This window comes from Capra hircus, chromosome 16 (assembly GCF_001704415.2).
Source record: "Capra hircus breed San Clemente chromosome 16, ASM170441v1, whole genome shotgun sequence".
In the NCBI taxonomy this organism is placed as follows: Eukaryota; Metazoa; Chordata; class Mammalia; order Artiodactyla; family Bovidae; genus Capra; species Capra hircus.
The window spans coordinates 22790399-22816474 of record NC_030823.1 but is presented as its reverse complement, the minus strand read 5'-3'; the positions used below and the strand labels follow the sequence as shown (position 1 = coordinate 22816474).

Here is a 26076-nt window from a genome sequence, read left to right as displayed (position 1 = left end):
ACCACTACAGGCAGAAGGAGATGAGTTTTTCCCATTGTCCGGCCTAATTTCCATCAGGCCCACCCTGATTTCTTTCTGCCCTTGTGTGTAAGTTGCTGTTTCTCGCTCCTATTTGTGGTGATCTGACCTTTTCTGGGGAATAGCTGGCAACGTGGCCCTTTAAGCAGCCTGCCTAGGCTTTTCCCCAAACTGTCCTTTGCAGGGTCTCCAGCTGTTCCGTAATTCTCAGCCTGCACAAGACAGTGCGGCTGCAGAAGACATTGCCACCCAGAATGAAACACACACTGACAGTGGCTGTTTTTGTCTGACCATGGAAGCCCATCAGCCACAGCTTTAAGGAGACCTCTCTGAGGGTCCGCGATGGTCTCTGTTCCTGACCCTCTACTTCAAGTGGAATTGTGTGCAAAGGTTCAGTCTCCAAAATAAACCAGACTTCAGTCCTGCCTTTGGCATTAACCAACTCATTAAATATAAAATAAACACAAGTAAATGGTTTTTAAATCTCACTGACAGAAAGCTTGGCAACGACTCTGAGATTCTAGAGGTCACTGGAACCTCTGTCTTAAAACTGGAATCTTCCTCACACTCTGAGGAGCAGAAAGAGACTCTGTACAAGGGAGGAGGGGGTTCGGGTACCCCTTCGATTGGAAGGGTGCCCTGCAATGCATAGGACAGGGTCTGCACGCGTGTGGCCTCTGGCACAGACTGTGTCCCTCGGGAAGCGGCTGTTACTATCGAAAAGGGGTTGGAAGTTCCCATCTAAGGCATTCACCTTGCCCTGAATACTATCTAGAGCCAGCCACCAAACCAACCTTGAGTTTCTCATCACTGTCTAAGTACTGGCTGCTCTCAACAGAACTGATAATCACATGGTTTCCTAAATCCTGTGTGCATTCTGCCATGGATTTCCAAGGTCCAATTAGTAATATTACTTGCTGAATTCTTACTGGGTTGGCCAGAAAGTTTGTTTGGGTTTTTCCATTGTATTGGCCAACCCAATATTTTTACTTTATCTGTAGTTTCAGCATAAAATGAATTTATTGGGGAAGGTGATGGGCCAAGGATGACTGATTTATTATTCTAATTCCACTTCACTCTGAGCATGGGGAAAACAAATTTCAATAATTCACCAACCAGAAAACATATATACGTGCACCTGTTACCTTATAACTTAACCTCAGAGCTAGGCTAGGTTCCAACCATTACTAACCACTTTTATAAAACCAAAGTGAAACATACACAGCTTTAGGTTAAAAAGTATGTTTACATGACAGCGCTTCAAAGACGAGAGTATGCCTGAGGGGGTGTGTGTGTGTGTGCGTGTGTGTGAGGTGACAGAATGATTGGTTTTGCCCATTCACATCTGTCAGCTTCAAAGTCTGACTTCTTGCCAAGAAGTGAGTACAACCTGAAACTAGTCAAAGCAGCTTCCATTTATTTACAGTTTTGAAACACATTTTTCATGACTTAGCTTCCTAATACAAAGAGCAAAATGGCAATGAAAGATAAACATCATCAGATACTAGAGTTATATAATTTGATGAGGAGAAAAATTAGATACTGGTTGTTAAGTGAATTGACCTATGTTTTCCTTTTCTCCTTTGAAAGATTTCATTCAAAACCTGAAATAAAGTGGTTTATGTCAAATCACACAATCACATTTCTTCTCATCCATGGGTCTCAGAACTTTTTCATCCTGGTTTTGAGGAAGAGCAACCAGTCTTGAGTTGATGGGACCAGCAAGATCCAGAAGGACCCCGTGACAGCACAGCCGCGCTTTTAGGGCCAAATTCCCACAGCAGATGGAGAAGGCAATGGCACCCCACTCCAGTACTCTTGCCTGGAAAATCCCATGGGCGGAGGAGCCTGGTAGGCTGCAGTCCATGGGGTCGCTAAGAGTTGGACACGACTGAGCGACTTCACTTTCACTTTTCACTTTTATGCCTTGGAGAAGGAAATGGCAACCCACTCCAGTGCTCCTGCCTGCAGAATCCCAGGGACGACGGAGCCTGGTGGGCTGCCGTCTATGGGGCTGCACAGAGTAAGTGACAGCAGCTCCCACAGCAGAGAAGCAGAGAATACCTAGAGGTTACCTCAGTTTCTTTCAAAAATTTTTTCTGTGATAGAAAACTAAAACCCATCCATTCCCCTCTTTTCAACAGCATGGCTGAGCTGTGACAATGCCCCTAGGTGGCATCACGTCCTCTCCGGACCATTTCTTTGGGCATCGTTTCCCAGGGCAACATCAACAGCATCTCAGACAACAGGAGACAAGGGTGCCTCATCTACTTAGTGTGACTGTTCTCTCTTGTATACTGGGAAAAGTTTGGTCTCACCAATGGGATATAGTTGATATTCTGTTTCATGGCAAGGAAGATTTTGTCTTCCGTTCCGTATCAGAGCCTGACAGCAATGCTGCTCTCATGAGTGGATTTTCTTCCCTGACATCTCTGCTGTCCTGCCGCCCAGAGGCACAGTGTGCCGTGAAGGATCCATCAAATGCCTATGGACACTAAGAGATAATAGGGCCAGATCCAAAATGGGGAAACCAACGTCTAAGTGTTTACTGAAGGCCAGACTCTTTATACCCTTTTAAAAGCCTGTCTAGGACTTGAGGGGGAAAAGTGAAGTGACAGTCCACCCTTATTTGCAGTGCTATTTAATTTCCATTGCATGCTGAGGAACGGGGTAATAAAATATTCTAGAACATTCCTCTCGATCCCCCACCCTTTCTCTTCTCTCCTTTTCCCTAAGGCATAGCAGTGAGATGATGGAGGTTATGAGTAGGTGAATGGAGAAGAAGGAGAAAACATTATTCCACAATCACAATTAAACAAGCGATTTTTAGAATCCTGCCTTATCATTTAGGTGACTTACTTAAGTCCTATTAAGTTATCAAAGCTTTCTTTGCTTTGTAGGCTGGGATGCTGGAAGCACTGGGACACGAGGAAGAAATTCAGAGAAAGATGAAAAACTTGGAGATCACAGTTCTAAAGAAAATGTGGAGGAGTCAAATGCCCCATTCCAAAATACTGTGTTTCAAACGTTGTCAGTTTTGAAGAATTTTTTTTAAAGGCATCTGCTATTCCAGGACATATGATTCCTATTCCTGGACGAGCAGGTACACAAGGTCTCCCACGTGGATGGTCCCTGGGTTTTCCAGAACAAAATATTGTCCAAAGAGGGGTGATTTTCCGTATAACTTTCGTTCAGAAGGGTCACACAGGCGATAACTGCAATAGGAAAAAGACCATAATGAGTCACAGCCAATCAGAAGGAAGAGCTCAAACCGTATGTGATTTCTTCTCAGCAGACGGATCCACCCCACACAGGGCCAACATGCTGCCCCACTCCAGCGAGCGCCGTTCCCTTCAAGAGTTCAAAACAGCGCCTCCTGGGGTTGTACCCAGTGCACAAACTACCAAAGTGTTACCAATGGCCACGTTCCCACCTCTTTTCTCTTTGGAATGTTCCCTTTTTCGGCATTCAGGAAGTAGGGACTCAATATGTGTAGACATTACTTTATCACTTCCCTCGGCATCTCTCCTCCTGACCCCACATCGTGCTCAGAACCACAGCCTGAGCAGTCCGTCAGGCTGAGGCCTGGAGTCATTCTTTACACCATCCCCTCACTTTCCAGTGTGTTCATAGCTGCCAGGTCCTACCTAAGGTTTTTCCTGTACCACGTCTTTTGAATTTTCTCACTTTTTCTTCCGCTGTCAACAATCTCACTTCGTGCATCCTCAGACATCTCTAATAACTCTTTTCTACCCTCCCGGCTTGGTGGCTCCTCTGTGGGCCCCCCTCCCCGAGTTCCCCAAGCACTAGAATTCTACCTTTTCTTCAAGGCCCAACTCCAAAGCCACATGTCCTAGGAAAGAAAGTCAGGATCCCCCGGCTAGGAGCGGTCTCCCCATCCTGGATTTTCTCTGCTGCCCCTTGAACACGCATGTGCTGTGTCCTGCGCTGTTAGAGCACGTCTGTCTGTTCTACAAGACAGAGAGTCTGTGGACAGCAGGAAACGTGACTAACTCCATTGTATCACTCACATCCGAGGCTGGGCCCTGTATGTCACTGGTGACCCACAATCGTTTGTTGAACAAATTGAACGCGTTGGTGTAAAACGCTCTCTGTTAGGAGCGATATTCCTATCTTTGGAGCTTCCCCAGGGGCTCAACAGCACAGAATCTGCCTGCAAGGCAGGAGACAGGTTGGACCCCTGGGTTGGAAAGATCCCCTGGAGGAGGAAATGGCAACCCACTCCAGTATTCTTGCCTGGGAAATCCCATGGCCAGAGGAGCCTGGCAGGCTACAGCCCATGGGATCACAAAAGAGTCGGACACGAATAAACAACTAAACAGCGACAACAAATTCACATATTTTTCAGGCAAAAAATGCAAGAATCACCAGGAAAAGTGTACGAGGGATGTGCATGAACAACATGGCAAGATTTTCCCCTCCCCCACCTCCACCAGGAGAAAGTTTTCCTTCTGTCTCTCATTTACTCTAACTCCAACTTTAATCATTTTTATATAATTTTGATGGAAAGCACTTTTTCATTCTACTGTGTTCTGAGAAAAAAAACTATTGCAACAACTCAGGCCTAATTTTGTTCTGCTTATCAGAGGTGGCTAATGAGAAAACGGGGAGGGTGAAACCTCTAGCCTCTGCCCCCAGCTGCAGGCACTGTGTCTGTTCTGGTCATTGTTGTATGCCAGCAGCCTGGTATGGCACCTGGTACATTGAAGCCACTCGAAATGAGGTTGGTTGAGCCAACGAATAAATCAACAAGTGGATGGGAACCATGAGCCGCTGATCCAACCGGTCCTGCCTAGCCAACAACATTCCCCTGCTCTGCAGTCAGGTCTCTGCAATGATGCTGGACCCTGGGAACCAGGCATGTCTCCTAGCCTGCCTCTCCTTTCTCAGCCTGCAATACCAGGGACATTTGGAGATGTGTCTGTTGGAGGGTGGCTTCTTCAGGATGGAGGCAGATCGGGCACTTTATGACTCGGGATTTCTGTTTCTTGCAAGCTGGGTAGCCTGAGGCTCTGATTATCTCCGTGAGGGGATTGAGAGTCAGTTCTGTGCAAACACTGACAGTTTACAGAGAACATCACACAGATTATCTGTTAATCCCTACAATGTGCCTATGTGGGAATATGTATCGCCCTCACTTCACAGGGAGGTCTCAGAGGAGTAACAGACTTGCCCAGGATCTAAGTGGTCAGGCTTGGGCCAGAACTGAGGTCTGGCTCACTTCAGAGTCAGGACTTTTCCCACCAGGGATGTGACCTCTGGTCATCTTTGTACCTCCTGGGCACTACACACACCTATGTGAAAAGAGGTGAAAGGGGTTAATATTTATTCTGCACAAACATTCAGCTATGCACGGGTTTCCTTGCCCCTTGACATCACCACACACACACACAGGTACTCCCCCTCCAGGTAACTTAGTAAAGGAGGACCCACAGGGGCGGCCACCCCTTCCAGCCCAGCCCCTTAACCTGCTCAGGGTTAGGCCAAGGAGTTGGTTTGTAGGCGCGGCACTGCCAAAAGCCCCCAGCTCTGTTCCACTTATGCTCCTGCTGACATTGTCGCCACTGGGCTATGGGAAGACTCGACAAACGAGATCAACAGCGACCCCTTGTGGGACTGAGGCGATATTGTCCACTGTCTGTGAATTCACATCCACACCAAGCTTTTTGTTCAAGAGACTGAAAACAAGGCATGATCTCATACATGGATCTTCTTTGATTTTTTTCTTCCAAATATACAAATTTTGCTTTTGCAGCTGATGATAGGATTGTGGTGCTGGTGACCCCAATGGACTGTAGCCCACCAAGCTCCTCTGTCCATGGGATTCTACAGGCAAGAATACCAAAGTGGGTAGCCATTCCCTTCTCCAGGGGATCTTCCCGACCCAGGGATGGAACCCAGGTCTCCTATTTTTCAGGCAGATTCTTTACCATCTGAGCCACCAGGGAAGCCTTGATGATGGGGTTAATAAATTGCAAATCCATGTAAAATCACCTTTCTTGGGCTTCCCTGGTGGCTCAGTGGTAAAGAATCCACCTGCCAATGCAGGAGACACGGGTTTGATCCCTGGTCTGTGACGATCCCACATGCCACAGGGCAATTAAGCCCATGCGCCACAACTACTGAGCCTGTGCTCGAGAACCCAGGAGCTGCAGCTACTGGAGCCCGATGCCCCGGAGCCTGTGGTCTGCAACAAGAGGAGCCCCCACAGTGACAAGCCCGAGCAGGGCAGCTAAAGAGCAGCCCCACTCACCATAACCAGAGAAACGCCCTCACAGTGATGAAGACCCAGCACAGCCAAAAAATACATAGAATCGCCTTAGTGAAGTTTCTCTTCCAGTGAGTATGAAACACACTATCACACTAATGGGAGGCACACTTTTTGTTTCACTTAAACAGAGGTTCCATCCTGAAGGGTGTGGTGTGAGTGGAGACTGTTACCTACAAAGTGCTGTGGACTGGTGAGAGCTGCTTGCTTTACTCACTTACTGGTCAATGCCCTGACCATGGTTTGCAAGTAGGGTCTCTGATCACCACTGGGTCCCCACCGAGGGCACAGGACACTTCTGGGGACTCCCAACTTGCTCTGTGTATGATCAGGTCAGGAATAAAACAGCACTGTGAAGACACCACAGACAGGAGGGACTGAAGGCCAAGCAGGTTGGGCTGCTTTGCATTTAATGCAGACTCAGGAAATGGAAAGAAGTGTCTCCAGGATTTTCCTTCTCTCAGAATGTGCCAAGCTCATAAGCAGAGACCATCAATAACCACAGTCTAGATGGTCATTATGTATTTTATCATCTAGTTTTAAAAGTAGTGTTTATTGCTTTATTCTAACCAAGGGGGAGCGTAAACCAGGAGAGGTATTATTAGTCCATGCATGTATGCTCACTCTCAGTCGTGTCCAACTCTTTGCCACCCCATGGACTGTAGCCCTCCAGGCTCCTCTGTCCATGGGATTCTGCAGGCAAGAATACTGGAGTGGGTAGCTATTCCCTTCTCCAGGGGATCTTCCTGACCCAGGGATTGAACCCTGGTCTCCTGTGTGTCCTACACTGGCAGGTGGATTCTTTACCACTAAGCCACTTACTCTTTTTAGGTCCGTTTTTACAAATAAACTGAAACATCAAGCACGTAACTGACTTGCCAAAGTCACACAATTACGGGGGCCGGGGAGGAAGAGCCTGGTGGGTGGGGGGGCTGTCTCCTTCCATAGTATCACTCGCACCAAATCCTTCTGTCTCTACTTCAGCACAGCACAGCCTGACACAGGCAGAGAGCAGCAAATGCCACTGTCCAAGTCCCCCTGCATCTAACAAAACATATGTTTCGACAGAACGAACGAGGTGATTCTTCCTATTGAAAGGAACAATGACAGACCCATACCGCTCCTGTGGGATCAGCATGGGAGTCACTCTCCCTCCAGCAAGAAAAAAATAATTCCTTCTTCATATTTTCCTGCCAGCAGACCAACCTCCACTGTGAGTATTTCACAGACAAAGATTCCTCTGGGCCTGCGATCAGCAGCCATTCAGCACTGGTCTCCCAGCTGAGAACCTGCCTTCCTGGAGCAGCACAGCCCTGGGGCACAGGGGACCCGGGAGAAGGGAAGGCAGAGCTTCCAGGTATCCTGCCCAGGAGGAAAGCCAGGGAGCAGAGAGGAGGCCCCCGAAACTACTTTGCTTGGCTTCTGTGATTTATGTCAGGCGGCCCAGGCCTTTCTCTTCCCGATTTATGGCTGTCTGTCCTGGGAGGGACATAAATTATGGCATCTATGGCAATTTAAATCTCAGTAAGATACAGGAGAAGACACCTAGGCTGGCTGTCCCATCTCCTGGGGTATTAAGAGCAATTAGGCTGGACTGGTTGGACTGCTGAGAGGCTGCAGGAGATCCAGAAGGCTGGGCTGCTCCCAGGGGTCAATTTTCCTTCTTTTATAAACACAAGATCCCAATGGAAGGAGAGGCACCAAAGATTCAGAGGACTGGCCCCAAAGACACTTTCTGAATCCAGAAGGAAAGGTACCAGGCACCAAGCACTGTTGGGAGGAGAGAACAAGATGATGTATGCAAATAGATAAGAGCCAATTCTCCAAATCATTTGGCTGGCTTGTACACAGAACCCATGGAGGTCTGTCCTGCTCCACTGACTTCATAGGGAGGAATAGCCAGGGCCTGAGCTAGAGAGGAGCCTGCTGATCAGCTGGCAGAATCAGGACTGCTAGCACCATGGCGGGGCGCTTTCCCCACCTGCCCTGCCCTCCCCCTCCACAGAGCTCCTCAGTGATCACAGCAAAGTGGGAAGATGGAAGAATTGCCAGTTTGTGCTCATAGTGAGTGAACCAGCACATTTGGAGGAATCACTAGTCCTTTGCTGCAGCTTCTCAGACTCGCTCCCCTCCGGAGTGTCCGGTCATGTCTAATAAAGTCTCCTCCAACATGTCATTACGACCATCCTCAATCAAATGGGCTTCCCTGGTGGCTTGGACAGTAAAGAATCTGTCTGCAATGCAGGAAAGGGAGTCTGTTTCATTCCATCTTTCACCAAGCTTGTTAGTCCAAGCTCTTTGGACCACCAGTCTCCTTTGATTAGCATCCATCCCTCTCTTGGGCTTCCCTGGTAGCTCAGATGGTAAAGAATCAGCCTGCAATGCAAGGGACCCAGGCTCAACTCCTGAGTAAGGAAGCTCCCCTGGAGGAGGGAATGGCCACCACTCCAGTATTCTTGCCTGGAGAACTCCACAGACAGAGAAGCCTGGTGAGCTACAGTCCATGGGGACACAAAGAGTCAGACACAACCAAACGACTAACACTTTCATCGTCAAACAGGCAGATGAGTTCAAAGAACTTTACAGAGAACATCCAATTGTCAGTCATTTGACCCAACACATAACATTTTATTGTATTTCCTTTATCATATGTATTTATCCATCCATCAATCCATTGTCATTTTTTTTCCAAGTAAGTCACAGATGTCAGCAAATTTCACCTTGAAACAGTTCAACTGGAATATGATTTCCTAGGGTTAAAATTTCTTAACTATTTTTGAGGGGTGATAAAATTTACACGGAGTGAAATGTATAAATCTTTTTTTAATTTAAATTTATTTATTTTAATTGGAGGCTAATTACTTTACAGAAATGTATAAATCTTAAGTGGTCTATCTATTAACATTTTGTTGTTGTTCAGTTGCTAAGTCGTGTCCAACTCTTATTTTTCCTTCTTTTTTCTTTTTTTTAAATTGAAGCATAGTTGATGTACAATATTTATGTTACAGGTGTAGTGATTCATGATTTTTAAAGATAATACTCCATTTATAGTTATAAAATATTGGCTATGCTCCCTGTGTTGTACAATATATCCTTGTAGCTTATTTTTTTAACTTTTAATTTTTATTGAAATATAGCCAATTAATGGGACTTCTCTGGTGGCTCAGATGGTAAAGAATCTACTTGCAAAGCAGGAAACATGGGAGACTCAGGTTCGATCCCTGAGTTGGGAAGATCCCCTGGAGAAGGGAAGGCAATACACTCCAGTATTCTGGACTGAAGAGCCGCATGGACAGAGGAGCCTGGCAGGCTACAGTCCATAGGGTTGCAGTCAAACACGACTGAGTGACTAAGCCACACACACACACTCACACACACACAGAGTCGATTAACAATGTTGTGATAGTTTCAGGTGTACAGCAGAGTGTCTCAGCCATACATATACATGTATGATTTCTCCCCCAAACTCCCCTCCCATCTAGGTGTAGCCTCCTCTTTGAATGTTTCTGTAAATTTGCACTCAATGGTGGGGATCCAGAGAAAAAGCAGCCATTTGCCCTTCACCTCAGTAATTTTGAATCTCCCCTCCTAACCTCCCTCCAACCCACCTTGTTTGACTCTGCTCCTGACCTCCGTCTCTGCCATGCGGCCTGACCCCGGAATAACTGTCCACCTCGCTGTAGCCTGGTCTTGATGCAGAACACTGGTCTCCATGGACCACAGGTATTGGCTTCATGCCTGGGGGCAACGTGCTGTCTGGGACAGAGTCCCCACCCCTAGGCTTCAGCCTGCCAAGGAGGGGCCCGATAGTAGTTTCTGGGTCAGCAGGATCAGCAGAGAGGGATGTATGTGTACATGCTCAGCTGTGTCTGACTCTTTGCAACCCCATGGACTGAAGCCAACCAGGCTCCTCTGTCCATAGGATTCTCCAGGCAAGAATACTGGAGAGGGTAGCCATTCCCTTCTCCAGGCAATCTTCCTGACTCAGGGGTTGAACCCAGGTCTCTTGCATTGCAGGCGGAGTCTTCGGGAAACCCAAGAGAGGGATAGGTGCTGATTAAAGGAGACTGGTGGTCCAGAGAGCTTAGACCAATGAGCTCAGTGAAAGATGGAACGAAACAGACACCCATTCCAGGGAAGCAAATTTGGTCACACAAGTCCCAGCATAACCTCCTCTTAATGTGCTCTTCATGATGCCTTTTATGTCAGATGGCAAAAATTCCACTTCATTCCTTCCTCAGGTCTTCTGGGACTTTGACTAAAGCAGAAGTTACCACCACCACCACCACCACACCCCCGCCTTCTTCCCTCTCCTACTCTGCAAGTAATACCCAAGATTGCATGTCAGAGTCCAAGCTGAGGGCCTCAGGGGCTGAAGAAATGAGACCTGACACCCAACCTGTGATCCTTCATTCAAAACGGAAGACCAGGGAAGATGAGCATCACTTTGAGAGTTTCCACCATGTCCTGGCTCCAGATTTGGCAGAAAACAGCACAGAAGGGCATGGATCATGAATTGCTGTTTTAGCAAAAGTACCACAGCTTGCTTATAGAAAGGTTAGAGGCCACATATAAGAATATATATGTCCCCATAATTCCATTACCAAAAGAGCACCTCCATTAATGTTTCATTTTACAGACTTCCAGCCTTTTAGCTACTCAGATGCATTTATATATTTTAAAAAGGAAAATCAAATGAAAAAGTCAATGCTATATATGCAGTTTTGTAATCAGCTCTTTAAAATGAATATTATTGTAAATATTGGTCTATGCAATTTAAACTTATCTGTCACTGTCTTTCATTAAAAGAATTTTACTGTAAAACTTTTAACATAAAGAAAAAAGTAGAAAAAAAAATAATGCAATGAATCCCCACCTAATTATCACCCAGATTCTATTTATCAAGATTTGACGTATTTTTCCATGTGCGCTTTTGCTAAAATAACAGCACACCCCAGGTATCACTTCACTTCACTCCTGCATACTTCAACATGCTCCTCCAAAACAGTCGGGCCTTTCTTAAAGCACCAGAAAGTCCTTATCACACCTAATGAATTTGTGAGGTCACCTAAGGGGAAGTCCATCATAAAGTTGGTCAAAATATCTAAACCATGTATTGTTGCTTTTTAACTGGTATGCTTGGATCCCGAATTCTAAATGAAAAGTAAAATTAGTTGTGCAAGTAGGCATTCGGAGACCAAAGCACCCAGGAATATTTCCTAAATGACCCAGTCACTAGTACCCCCTTCTGCTTCAGGAATACTCCTGTGTGGTGTTCTCCCTGCTTCTTTGAAGAGATATTAAATTGCTTAGTCTTACCTCTTCAGCGTCTCCAGTGGCTCCTTCCTGCTCATGACGCCGGTGTCTGGGTCCACTGTGGTTAAAATGCACCTGGACACACACACAGGGTATCATACACCGGACAAGCAGACAGCCCTCCCCTTCTCCTCCCCTTCTCGAGCAGCAGCGCGTGTGTCTCACCTAGAGCAAGCCATCACCCTTTTCAGTTCCACGTCACCAATAAGAAGCTTATTCCATGAGTCCTGGGGCCAAAGCACATAAATCAGGTGAGCACTTCGGAGCTCCAGCCCCGACTCACCCCTGTAGTGGGGGACGTCACGGGATTCGACAGCTAAGCAGCCATTTCCATCAGGGACGGCTGGCTTTACATCATGCCTTCCTGTTTCCCGCCCTCTGCGTTTGATCTGTCAATTCTTTCCTGAAATGAAACGCTCCCCTTCCTCTCACTTGTAAAACCGGAATTGAAACTCATCTCTGAAGAATAAATACTGTATGGTATCACTCATATGTGGAATCTAGAAAAATGGTACAGACAAACTTATTTGCAAAGCAGAGAGATGCTGATGTAGAGAACACACATGGATACCAAGGGGGACGAGAGGGTGAAAGGAATTGGGAGATGGAGATGGACACGTACACACTATTGATACTACATATAAGATAGACAGCTAATGAGGACCTGCACAGGGAACTCTGCTCAATGCTCCTAAATTGGAAGGAAATCCAAAAAGCAGAGGGGATACAGGTACAAATATTACTTTGCGACAAAGGTCCTTCTAGTCAAGGCTATGGTTTTTCCAGTGGTCATGTATGGATGTGAGAGTTGGACTATAAAGAAAGCTGACCGCTGAAGAATTGATGCTTTTGAACTGTGGTATTCGAGAAGACTTTTGAGAGTCCCTTGGACTGCAAGGAGATCCAACCAGTCCATCCAAAAGGAGATCAATCCTTCATTGGAAGGACTGATGTTGAAGCTGAAACTCCAATACTTTGGCCACCTGATGCGAAGAGCTGACTCATTTGAAAAGACTCTGATGCTGGAAAAGATTGAAGGTGAGAGGAGAAGGGGATGACAGAGGATGAGATGGTTGGATGGCATCACCAACTCAATGAACATGAGTTTGAGTAAACTCCGGGAGTTGGTGATGGACAGGGAGGCCTGGCGTGCTGCAGTCCATGGGATCGCAAAGAGTCGGACACGACTGAGCAACTGAACTGAACAGATAGCTGATTCAATTTGGTATACAGAAGAAATTTACACAACATTGTAAAGCAACTATACTCCAATAAAAATTTAAAAATAAAAATGAAATTCATCTCCTTTAGGAAGCCTCCCTGCCTGATTGGAGGTGGTGGGGAAGGCAAGGGTGGGGGCTGAGGCAGGGACCAGGTGAAATAGAGGAGGGATTATGGAGAGGGGGATTATTCTAGGTTGTAGGTGAGCTTTTCCTGCTCGCCTAAAATGGATTAAAACATCTCCCCTGGCTGGACAGGAACAAATCTAGAGGAGGCCAGTAACCTTACTTCCCTTTGCATCTCCAGAGGAGCATTTATTAATACAAAGCTCTCTGGCCTAGAAAGTTCCTCAGGCATTTGTCTAAGGCCTGGGTCACTCGTGCCTTCTTTAAGGACAAATCAAATCGATGGTCTATGCCCCTCAAATCCAGCAGGGGAGAGAGCACACACACATAAGAAAAGTGAATGGTCCGTATTCCTTTTAAAAGGTCCAGAAAACCAGAGAGGAAGCATTACAAGGCAGCACCCTTGCGCTGGTTGATCTGTGCAAGCAAGCCTGGGGCTGGTGGTTTAGAGAAGAGATTTTCAGGCTGTCCCACTCTGGTCGGGGGAGGTTTTAAGGAAAACATGGGATATGAATTGAGTCTTCCAGGGTGGAAACTTTGAGAGATACAAAAAAAAAAAAAAGGGTGAGAGACTCAAGGCAATAATAAGGACGTCTGATTGTAGTCCTGACCATCTTACCCTCACAGGGAAGGGGCTGAAGACAAGAATCCAGAGTTAAACCTGCCCACTCCTTGGTTGATCATAAGCCAGAGAGAAATTTCCAGACCCAGAATTTTAACTTTGATAGTGTGTATTATTCTTCATATGTATACTGTGGAGTTTCGTTTTTGCTTTTTAATCATAAAATGAGTCTCTTGTATACCCACTCCAATATTCTTGCCTGGAGAATCCCATGGGCAGAGGAGCCTTCAGGCTACAGTCCATGGGGTTGCAAGAGTCTGGCACGACTTAGCAACTAAATCGCTTGTATGTTTCACAACAGTCCAAAATGCTGGGCACCTCAGGTTAGAGTGCCCCAGCTTGTTCTGTGTACATTTCTCCACCAGGAGGCACTGTAGTCTTCCCCCCCAAAAAATGCATCCTTTAGAATAACCTAATCAAGCATCAAAGACTCACACCTTAAAAAAAAAAAAAAAGTTATGTCCAAGGAAAGGAGCAAGGAAGGCATAGTGTTACCTCTGCATAGACATCGCAGCCTGAAATTACAATATTGGGCCTGAAGTTGGCTGTTTTAACTTTCTTCTCTAGCCTGGAGTTGAGATCTGCCAACGATGCCTCAGAAAGGATCAAGAAAGGGCTGGCATCTGAGTAGGGGATCTGATGAGGAAAGAAGAATTGTTAGAGCATGACACACACAAAAGCATTTCTCAGAGGTCACATGGGTCTGGTTCCTGGAACCTTCCACCCCTCCCTCACCCTACCTCCCCACGCAATCTTTCTAAGTATTTCTCTATTTCTTTTTATAGCAAAGTCACAGCGATTCAGAAGCTTTAAATAGCCTTGCAGATAACAGGAACTGCATGATGGAGTGAAGAAAACAGGGTCTCAGAATCTTAGAGCTGCCCCCTTTCTCATCCTCCGAATTCTCACACGTTGATTTTAATAAGGTGGTTGGGTTTGATGACCTCATTAGGTATGATAAAAAAATATTCACTGATTCCATGGATGTGTATTTTTCATGCAACCGGCAAATCAACATTTACCATGGCTGTGGCAATGGTGCCACAAAGCATTGTATGTTTCACTCTTAGGATGAATTCTTAAAGCCTTATTCCTTTAAGGGCCAGTCTGGTCATTTAAAATCTGTGGATTTCCATACCCGCACTCATTCGCCCAACTGAGATCTGACACAACATGGCAATCCCAGTGTAAAAAGGCTGGACTCTTCATGAAATTACAGAGGGACTGGGAAAGACGCTGACCTAGAAGAGTTTTGAAGCCATGTTGGCACCAGAATTCTTCCACAAATAAGAATTTTTGCTCTTGGGCAAAAATGCAAGAGTCCTCCAAATCAAGAAACACAGATGATGCTCCCAAGGGAAGGGCTTTATTTTTTTACTAATAGCTTATGGCAAAAGTAACAGCTGAGCTCAGCAGACATGTGCCATGCCCTCCATTTCCAAGGAAGCCTGCCTTCCTGACCTGGTCCGTGGGTGAGAATGCATCTTCTACTTGGTGAGAATTTCTCGGTTGCATGTGGGGTTCAAAGTGCACCAGCCGGTAGGGCTGTGTCTTCAGGAAGTTTGTTATCCACTGAGCCGCAGCCTCACCACAGTCTCTGCCCTCGATCTCCAAGCCGTGCACTCTGCGAGGGATGGGGACCAAGAACAGGCATGACTTTGACAACCTGGACACCCTGCCACATCCTGCACAGATCCAAAAGACTGCGCCTCGCTGTGACGTCGCTGTAATTCCTTTATTACCAGAAGACGTCATTTTAGCCTAGCCCTTACTCTGAACCATGTGGAAACCCAAATAAAGACAGAAGTTCAATCCCTCTTTTCTCCATTTTTTTTATAGTTGACTTACAATATTGGGTTAATTTCAGGTGCACAATATAGTGACTCAGCTTTTTTTGCAGGTTATACTCCATTATAGGTTTTTGTAAGATGTTGGATGTAATCCCCTGTGCTATAGAGTAAATCCTCATTGCTTATCTGTTTTTATAAACCAGAGATGCAGATGCAGCCTTGTGATTCCTTGCCTGGAAGGAATGCAGGCAGAATAAAATGAGATCATGTGTTTGAAAAGAGAAGGAGTTTTTCAGAAGAAACCTAATGAATTAGTATAAAATAAAATTGCTGCAAAAATATGGTTCACCCAGTTGGACAGAAATCTTTATTAAAAGGCTGGTATAGTGATAACAGGGGCTTCCTACGTGGCTCAGTGGTAAAGAATCCACCTGCCAGTGCAGGAGATGGAGAAGACCTGGGTTGGATCCCTGAGTCGGGAAGATCCCCTGGAGAAAAGAATGACAACCTACTCCAGTATTCTTGCCTGGAGAATCCCATGGACAGAGGAGCCTGGTGGGGTACAGACCATGGGATCGCAGAGTCAGACACAACTGAGCAACTAACACTTCCTTCCTTCCTTCCATACTTCACTTTTTGAAAAAGTTGAATCAATTTAAAGAAAAACATCAAGTAAGTAAGTAAGTGGTTTATAATTCAACATAAATCAAGATCATGGTTTGAAAATGCTGAAGTTTGGGAAAGAGGACAGAGTCAAGGGACCTGTGTCTTCCATATGAAATGTCTGCTTAGTTCCTCTGCCCATTTTTTAATTGGACTGTTTGAGTTTTTATCCTGTTGAGTTATTAACCTGTTACCAGATACATGTTTTACAAATATTTCTTCTCATTTTGCTGATAGTTCTCTTTTGTTGTGCAGAAGTTTTTTAGTTTGATGGAGTCCCATTTATTTATTTTTGCTTTTCTTGTTTGTGTTTCTCATGTCATATCTAAAAAAATCTCTGCCAACCAGGGAAGCCCTTTCATCCCATTGATTGATAGAAAATCTCTCCCAGGTTTGGAAATTTCTTAGCTTTAAATAATCTTTCTGCCACCTTCTATCTCTCTTCTCCTACGGGTACTCCAATAATTTGCAAATTGTTTCTTTTAATGATATCCCCATAGACCGCATAGGTTTTATTCACTCTTTTTTGTTGTTCTCTTCTGACTAGATAATTTCAAAGATCCTGTGTTTATTCTCACAGATTCTTTCCTTCGCTGGATCCATTCAGCTTTCGATGCACTCCACTGCATTTTTAGTTTCATTCATTTTATTCTTCCCCTCCAGAATTTCTGTTTGGTTCTTTTTTTTTTTTATGATTTCTACCTCTTTAACTTTTCATTTTGTCCATTTATTGTTTCTGTGATTTAATCAAATTGTCTTTCTGTGTTTTTTTATATATCACTGAGTGTCTTTAAAACACCTATTTTCAGTTAATTGGGCACATCACAGATTACAGGTCAGGAAGCAACAGTTAGGACTGGACATGGAACAACAGACTGGTTCCAAATAGGAAAAGGAGTACGTCAAGGCTGTATATTGTCACCCTGCTTATTTAACATATGCAGAGTACATCATGAGAAACACAGGGTTGGAGGAAGCACAAGCTGGAATCAAGACTGCCAGGAGAAATGTCAATCACCTCAGATATGCAGATGATACCACCCTTATGGCAGAAAGTGAAGAGGAACTAAAAAGCCTCTTGATGAAAGTGAAAGAGGAGAGTGAAAAAGTTGGCTTAAAGCTCAACATTCAGAAAACGAAGATCATGGCATCCAGTCCCATGACTTCATGGGAAATAGATGGGGAAACAGTGGAAACAGTGTCAGACTTTATTTCGGGGGGCTCCAAAATCACTGCAGATGGGGACTGCAGCCATGAAATTAAAAGACACTTACTCCTTGGAAGAAAAGTTATGACCAACCTAGACAATATATTCAAAAGCAGAGACATTACTTTGCCGACTAAGGTCCGTCTAGTCAAGGCTATGGTTTTTCCTGTGGTCATGTATGGATGTGAGAGTTGGACTGTGAAGAAGGCTGAGCGCTGAAGAATTGATGCTTTTGAACTGTGGTGTTGGAGAAGACTCTTGAGAGTCCCTTGGACTGCAAGGAGATCCAACCAATCCATTCTGAAGGAGATCAGCCCTGGGATTTCTTTGGAAGGAATGATGCTAAAGCTGAAACTCCAGTACTTTGGCCACCTCATGCAAAGAGTTGACTCATTGGAAAAGACTCTGATGCTGGGAGGGACTGGGGGCAGGAGGAGAAGGGGATGACAGAGAATGAGATGGCTGGATGGCATCACGGACTCGATGGACGTGAGTCTGAGTGAACTCCGGCAGTTGGTGATGGACAGGGAGGCCTGGCATGCTGCAATTCATGGGATTGCAAAGAGTCGGACACGACTGAGCGACTGAACTGAACTGAACTGAACTGAAATAGGTAAGTGAAAAATTACGATTCTTTGGCGATATAATGTTTTAACGATTTTTTTGCATTCCTTAGAGTTTTGTGTTGCTGGCTTTGCATCTGAAGTAGCAGTCACCTTCTTCAGTCTTTACCAACTGTTTTCCAGAGAGAAACACCTTGCATCAGTCCTGGTAGGGATTCCGAGGGTTTCTCAGGCCTTCTCTGGATACACCTACTCCATGCTTCTTGCTCTCTTATATGGAAGAATTCTTAAGCTTATATGCTTTCTCTCACAGTCCTGAAACCCATCAGACCAAATGCTGTCAGATTCCCTGTTTCCCTTCAAAAGCAGCACTAAAGCTTAAGTCTGTGGTCTTTCCTGGGCCTGCAGACTTAGCTACCTCACTGTACGTGCTCACTGTATGTGCTGTCTGCCAAAGTTTGTTGGAAGTGCATACCGGGAGCCAGCCAGAGTTGGGGGTGATGTGTGTGAGGTATGCTAAGAGCTGGGGGTACCGAGGGGGCCAATTGGGGGTGTCAATTGAAAAAATGCACAACATGAGAGCTTCGAGTTCAGTTTAATTTGGGGACTCACTGAGGACTACGGCCCAGGAGACAGCCTCTCAGGTAACTCTGAGGAAATGTTCCATAGAGGTGGGAGGAGGTCTGTTCCTTTGTGATTTTGGTGATGGAGCATTTGCGTGATCAAGCACACATCTTAGTAGAAGGTTGCTGCAAGTCACAAGGGGCAGATTTTATTGCTTTTTTAGGTATGAGAAGATACGAGAATTTGGGCTCATAAAATCTTCTGAAAACATCTATCTGAAAGCTGTGAAAACAAGTGTAGTGACTATGATCATGCACTTTTTAAAGTTCTGGCCTTCCAAACACATCAGAAATCTTTAGGAAAGTGAGCTGAAGTTACAGCTCTTTCACAGGAGAATAGCCTGGGTTGCTAAAGGAAATCTAAGTTCAAAGAATTTTTGGCATCTTTCATCTATAACATGTCTAAGCTCCTTATTTTGCAGTTTCCCAACATGCCCTTGTCTAGTCTTTGAGGGAATGGACCAAAAGCCTGTATGGGACCAGGAAAAGCTTCCACATGATTCCAAGTGAACCAATAGTTACATGAAAAATTGTTAACCACAAGAAATTATGGGTAAATATCTCACCCTAGCAGGCAAGCAGGAACCAGAATATGCAGAAACAGGAAATACCCAGTGCAATAGGTATATTAAAAAATCTGCCTCAGACAATCAAAAATACAAATTAAATCAGTAAGAAATTACCGTTTTTTCTCACAAAAATGGCAAAAGATTTTTTAACATAATGGTCAAAAAGAAATGAGACACATATAAACTGCTGGTAAATATATACCTGGTATAACCACTCTGCAAAATGATTTAGCAGTATATACATATATATGTATGTATATATATATATATATATAAAATATATAGATATATCTATCAAGTGTCTAAGGAGGGCTTCCCTGGTGACCCAATGGTAAAGAATCCAGCTGACAATGCAGAAGACACAGATCTGGGAAGATCTGATATGCTGCAGAGCAACTAAGTCCATGCACAACAACTACTGAGCCAGGCCTCTAGAGCTTGGGAGCTGCAGCTACGAAGCCCGCACGCCCTTGAGCCCATGCAACAACAGAAGCCACCGCAATGAAAAGCCCGCACACCACAACTAGAGTAGTGCCTGCTCACGGCAACTAGAGAAAGTCCAAGCAACGAAGACCTAGCACCACCAAATAAATAAATAAAAGTCTACAGGAGTCATACTCTTGTTGTTGGTGAAACCACTGCTAAAATTTTTCCCCTAAGGAAATAATAAAAGTTATGAACAGAGATTTATGCCAAGTATTCATCACATTCTTTATACCTAGGAAAAAGCTGAAAACAATCCAAATGTTTAATCTTGGGGACATGTCAAAAGGCATTCAAGACATTCATGGGATGAAATATCACACCAACATGAAAATGGTATGTTTGAAGACTTTTTTAGCAATCTGAAAAATACTCAACATGTCCACTTAAGTATGTGAATCATATTCAAGACAGTCTTCTGTACTATTTCAATGGTTTTTAAAGTATTAGCGATTAGAGACAGAAGATATGTCAAAATATAAATTATAATTGTCTCAGAAGGGTTTTGTTTTCTTTTTTTTTTTTTTTGGTATTTTCCAATTTTAAACAATGAATATGTATAACTTTTACAATCAGAAAAACCACCAAAATGTTGTTGAGTCACTAAGTCATGTCTGACTGTTTGCGAACCCATGGATTGTAGCCACCAGCCTCATTCTATCCATGGGATTTTCCAGGCGAGAATATGGGAGTGGGTTGCATTTTCTACTCCAGGGGATCTTCCTGACCCAGGGATTGAACTCGAGTCTCCTGTACTAGCAGGCAGATTCTTCACTGCTGAGCCACAAGGGAAGCCCCAAATTAAAATTAAACATTATATTTATAATTCTGATATTATGGAAATTATACTAATTTTGCATTTTATGAGTTTTGGGGGGTCTTTAGAATTTTTTAGGTAACTTCATTTTTTTTCCAGTCAAGTAACTACATTATCTGATGTGATATTATTCTCTATAATAGGCTGTGGACTAATTTAGCATTCACTTGCATTTTAGTTCAAAATGCATATTACAACAGTATAATTAGATCACATTTTGGCTTTCTCATAATAAGACTTAAAAAAACCCAACTCTAGACATGATTTCTTAAGACAGAGCCACTTTTCCTGGAATAATCGCCCCCTTGTCCTTCCGATGTTAAGGAAAGAGCCTCTGTACAGAGCAGCCTCCTGGCTAAATATAGGGACCCCTGTGCATCTGCAGGTCAGATCACTCCTCTGATTGCAGACATTCTTTTCTATTTTGGAAGTTCCTTTCATTAGGACTAAATATCATGGGTCATATAGCCATTTGTGACTCCTTCCATAACTCAGATTTGGAAAGGTCCCAGTCTTTCCAAGCAACACATGGATCTAACCTCACCTCTTCTAGGATCCTCTCTCCACTCCTTCTGCCCCAATTTGCATCCTTTATCCTCTGGGGATGTTATGTCAATATGCCTTTGTTCCCATAGTTTACTGCAAAAGACTTTTCTTTCCTGCCCCACATCGACAAATTTTTCTGAAGTTGCCCCCTTTCCCACCTTCTTTTAGATCACCACCATGTTGAGAACTTGACCCTACATATGGTACATTTGCAATCAATAGTCAATTATTGATAACATTTCTCTGAATTCCCTCCATAGCCCACAATTTGCCAAAACTGTAGGAAGAAATATTCACGTCAAGATTAAGGTTTATCCTTTTCTTACCTGCACTTGTGCACCACATTTGTGGTGGGTGTCTTGACGGGCAGCTGCAGGTCTTTGGTGTAGGCTGCACTGAGGGTCAGCATGTCACCCTCACAGGTCAGGGAAATCAGGACCAGGCGGGGCTCCTGTCGAGCTGTAACCATATTCCCCTCCTTGTTGATCACAAGCCAAAACCTGCCATTTTCAAAACACAAGATATTCATGGACCACATGACTGACAGCCCATCTCTGGGGGAGCTTCAGGGGTACACTGTTATTTTGATTTCCTCACTGTAAGCCTCGTGTGTCTGTGCATCTGTCTGTCTGTCCTAAACATCAGTTCATCAGTCCAGCAAGACCAGATCTGTCAGTTCATTTCACAGTGTTTAATAATCACTCATGCATCGAACAAAATATCTGCAGAACATTCTGAGCTCCTGATGGCACAAAAATCAAAGAAGTTATATCTTCATCTCAATTGCCCTAAGTATATGATATCTCAGAGAAAGATGAGGAAGCATGGTGCCTAGCACACAGGAGGCATTCCTGCTGATGGAAACAAGACACTGCTGTATTGTCCACAGACTGTGGAGTCGAGCTGAACAGCAATCAATGCCACTTATACTTTGCCAAATCCACTCCCACCTTTCAAAAAAGTTAGCTGTGACTTCTGCAATTTATCAAAAGGGCTATTGTTAATGTGGACAATATTCTTTTCTGGCTTAGTACTCAGGGTCTAGAGGTACTTCCCAGAACAGAGAGAAATACAGAAAGAAGAGCAATAGAATGAACTGTTTCCAGGAAAAAAAAAAAAAAATGATGCATTTGCATAGAGAGCAGTTCAGCTACCCAGGAAGCTAGACACACTAACATTTTGGTCATTTCCATTCATACTGAATGGAAAGACCCTGATGCTGGGAAAGATTGAAGGCAGGAGGAAAAGGGGGCAACAGAGGATGAGATGGTTGGATGGCATCACCGACTCAATGGACATGAGTTTGAGTGAACTCCAGGAGTTGGTGATAGCCAGTGAGGCCTGGTGTGCTGCAGTCCACGGGGTCACAAAGAGTCAGACACGACTGAGTGACTGAACTGAACTGAAGAGTCACACTGAGTGGAATGATTATAACAGGAGTCACTTTGTGTTTCTTTTTTCTTTTGCATGCATCCTTTTTTTGGCCATTCATATTTTTTTATTTTTCATTTTCTTAATTTTTATAATGTTGTGCTGGTTTCTGCCATGTGAGTGAGTGAGTGAGTGAGTGAAGTCACTCAGTCGTATCCAACTCTTTGCGACCCCATGGACTGTAGCCCACCAGTCTCCTCCGTCCATGGGATTCTCCAGGCAGGAATACTGGAGTGGGTTGCCATTTCCTTCTCCAGGGGATCTTCCTGACCCAAGGATCGAACCCAGGTCTCCCGCATTGCAGGCAGACGCTTTAACCTCTGAGCCACCAGGGGTTTCTACCATACAACAATGCAAATCATCTGTAATTATACACACATCCCGTCCCTCCAGAGCCTCCCTCCCCTCCTGCCATCCCATTGCTCCAGTTCATCACAGAGTGCCAGACTGGGTTCCCCATGTCACACAGCGACTTCTCACCAGCTATCCATCTTACACCCGATAGTGTATATACATTGATGCTACTTTCTCCATTTGTTCCACTCTCTCCCTCCTCTGAGATCCACAGACATAAGTAAAAAATATGGCAGATACTCAAGATCACCACTTCTAGCAGGTGGCTGAGTTGCTCAGCCCTGCTAAAAAATAAACTTAGTCCTGTCCTAAAGGAACTTCCTCTTAGTGGTTCTTCATCCTGGACACAGATAGTTCTATCCTGTCCCAGATCCCTGGTACCAGCATTTGAATATTCTTTCTGCTAATCCTTCCTTGTAACAGTGGTAGTTTTGTATTTCTAAAATACAAATCTAATCATGTCACCCTCATACAAAGTTCCCCATAGTTCCAGTTTTTAGAATAAAACCCTAAGTCTTCTGCAAGACCTTTTTACAATCCAGCTGCCCTCCCAGTCATTCTCACCATCTGTGATCTCACATATGCCAGCCTTTCTTTTCAATTTTTTCACTGTGGTAAAATACACACAGCATAAAATATCCAGCATATTCTTAGGCATATACCCAGAAGAACTAAAAGCAGGGACTCCAATAGGTACTTGCGCGTTGAACTTGCAATATTCACTGCAGCTTTATTCATGATGCCAAAAGTAAACACAATGTAAATCTCCAACCTCAATGGACATGAAAAAAAATAGGATCTTAGACACGACTGAGTGACTCCACTTTCACTTTTCACTTTCATACATTGGAGAAGGAAATGGCAACCCACTCCAGTGTTCTCGCCTGGAGAATCACAGGGACAGGGGAGCCTGGTGGGCTGCCGTCTATGGGGTTGCACAGAATCGGACACGACTGAAGCGACTTAGCAGCAGCAGCAGCAACCATATTTAATCACACAATTCAGTGGCATTAAATAATTTCACAATGTGCAACCATCACCACTATCTATTTCCAGAACCTTTTCATCATCCTAAACAGACACTCTGTATCCATGAAGCAATAATTACCTATTTCATTCCCATCTAGCCCCTGCCCCTGGCTATCTCTAATTCACTTTCCCTCTCTGTGAATTTGCCTAATCTAGTTATTTCATATAACTGGAACGATATAGATACAGTGTTTGTCTTTTTGTATCTGGCTTATTTCAGTTAACATGATGTTTTCAAGATCTGTGCTGTAGCATGGATCAGAGCTTCATTCCTGGGTAAATAATAGAGTGTGAATAGACCACATTTTCAGTCCCAGCTGGGAAGTCCTTCCACCTGTTCCTTCCTCTGGCTTGCCTGGCACTTGTCACATTGAGTCGGTTATCATCTAGGACTGCGAGTCTGTGTTTCCTTCTCTTTATCACATTTTCTGATGCGACGATAACAGAAACAGCTCACCTTCCCACTACCTCATGAATTACCCTCCGGGCAGCCAGAAGAGGGAAATTTACAGCCTGCATCTGTCCTGCCTGTTCCCTGCAAAAACTGAGGGCTGGTCTGGGAGGGAGTCTGCAGTGCAGCCTTACAAGGAGGCTGAAGCCAGACCCAGAAGAGGACAAAGCTGCTTGCTCTGGGCCCTGGCCATCTTTGCTGAACCCCAGGAATTCACACAGGTCATGACCACCCGGGTAGAATAAAACCACTGTTTACAAAGCATCAGCATGCTAAAGAAAACAAGAACCATGATTCCACTCATGGTGGTGTGGCTCTGAATCTCAGGTGTTTTTTTTTTACTCATAAAGGAGTGCATGAGAGAATTAGAGAAAATAACATAAGCAATAGCATTTTTTAAGCTGCAAGAAGCTCAAGCTTTAACTGCTGTTATTACGATTATGTGCTCCACCTTGGTGTGCTCCTTGAAGGCTGGGCTCCATGGCACCTTGTGTCCCCAAGTTCTCAAGAGATAATTGCTAAAAATAGAGTGGCCAGGACTAAGCCTGTGAAGCTCGCGTTTCCCGCTAGACTAAGTTGAAGTTTGCTCGCGCAGCGGCAGACACCTGGGAACAGATGAGAAGATGCCGCACTTACTCTGGAGCGCAAGCCGTGAGAGAGCCGGTGGGAGGTGGAAATACGGACCTTGGGTCTGCCGTTGGGAGGTGATGGCCCCCTTCTCTCTGCTTCCTTGCCCGCCCCCGTCACCCTCCTCGCCAGGTCCCATTTTGTAAGGGAAGGATCCTGCAGGCCTCCCCCGCTCCCGCTGGCGTTCCGAGCCCATCCCGCGCTGTCCCCGCGCCCAGCCCTACCTGTCCCGCAGGTGGCCGCTGCGCAGCCCCAGGGCCGTGCACTCGGCCGCGTCCACCGACACCCCCTTGCAGGACTTGACCGGGTAGATCCACAGCTCGCTCACCGTGCCCACCTGCTGCAGCCGCCGGCGCTGCCGGGACGGCGCGCGGCGCCAGGCGACGGCCCCCAGAGCCACCGCGGCCAGTCCCAGGGCGGCCACCCCGAGCCAGCGGGGCCCGGGCGGCGCGGGGAGGCCCAGGCGGGCCAGAGCCGAGGAGCCGGCGGCACCCATGACCCAGCGATCGCGGGCGCGGCGGGGCCCACCAGGAACGTGCCAACCTGAGCCCGGCAGGAGCGCGCCCGCCGCTCGGGGATACTGGGGGAGGTGCGGCCCTTGGCCGGGAGTCCAAAGGAAGGGCGACTTCTGAACCCCTTTCAGGCCGATCGGAACGTAGCGTCCTTCTGCCGAGGGGTGGCCCGGGGGAGCTGCGGGTGGGAGGCACCGCTTCTTCCACTTCCGCCGCCTAAGGCTGCAAAGCGAGGTACCCTCCCCCGTGATCACTACAAGTGACCATTTTATTTACGTATTTGTGGGTTGTTTATTTAACCTAAATTTTTTTTTTAAAGTTCGCAGGACGCATCAGGCAGCCGGCAGATACCTCTCTTGGGAATAGGGAGCAACGGGCACCCGGTGGCCTTCGCAGGGTGCCCGGCTGCCTTCAGCCACTCTCCTCATCTGCGGGCTCTGGGGCCGGGGAGCTTTGGGCGGGTGGGAATCTGAGGGCGAGACAGGCTACCAGGGTCTCAGGACCTGCAAGCCCAGGTATTCAGGGCCGCAGCCGGCAGCTCCGAACAGCAAAGCTGAGCAGAGACTGCCCTCTATAGGACTGCACACTTGGTTGGCTCCTCCAGGCACAAAGCCTCAGAGATGCAGCTGCACTTGCCAGGAACCGCGGCTACGACAGAGGATACCGGCACAACGTCCCGAGGCTTCTTCAAGGCAGCAGGGGATGTCCTCCATAATCCTTTCGAATTGTGGTGCAGAAGACTCTTGAGAGTCCCTTGGACAGCAAGAACAAACCAGTCAATCCCAAAGAAAATCAACCCTGAATATTCATTGGAAGGACT

At 45.6% G+C, this 26076-nt stretch overlaps 1 protein-coding gene across 1 annotated transcript; it reads right to left on the bottom strand.

Annotated features, from left to right (window-relative positions):
- On the bottom strand, nt 2652-26011 carry MARC1 (mitochondrial amidoxime reducing component 1). The gene is made up of 7 exons (XM_018060178.1): nt 24969-26011; nt 21179-21352; nt 15053-15215; nt 14087-14227; nt 11789-11850; nt 11627-11698; nt 2652-3233 (listed from the first exon to the last, which is right to left on the bottom strand). The coding sequence occupies exons 1-7, from the start codon at nt 25238-25240 to the stop codon at nt 3104-3106; spliced, it is 1014 nt and encodes a 337-aa protein (XP_017915667.1). The 5' UTR covers nt 25241-26011; the 3' UTR covers nt 2652-3103.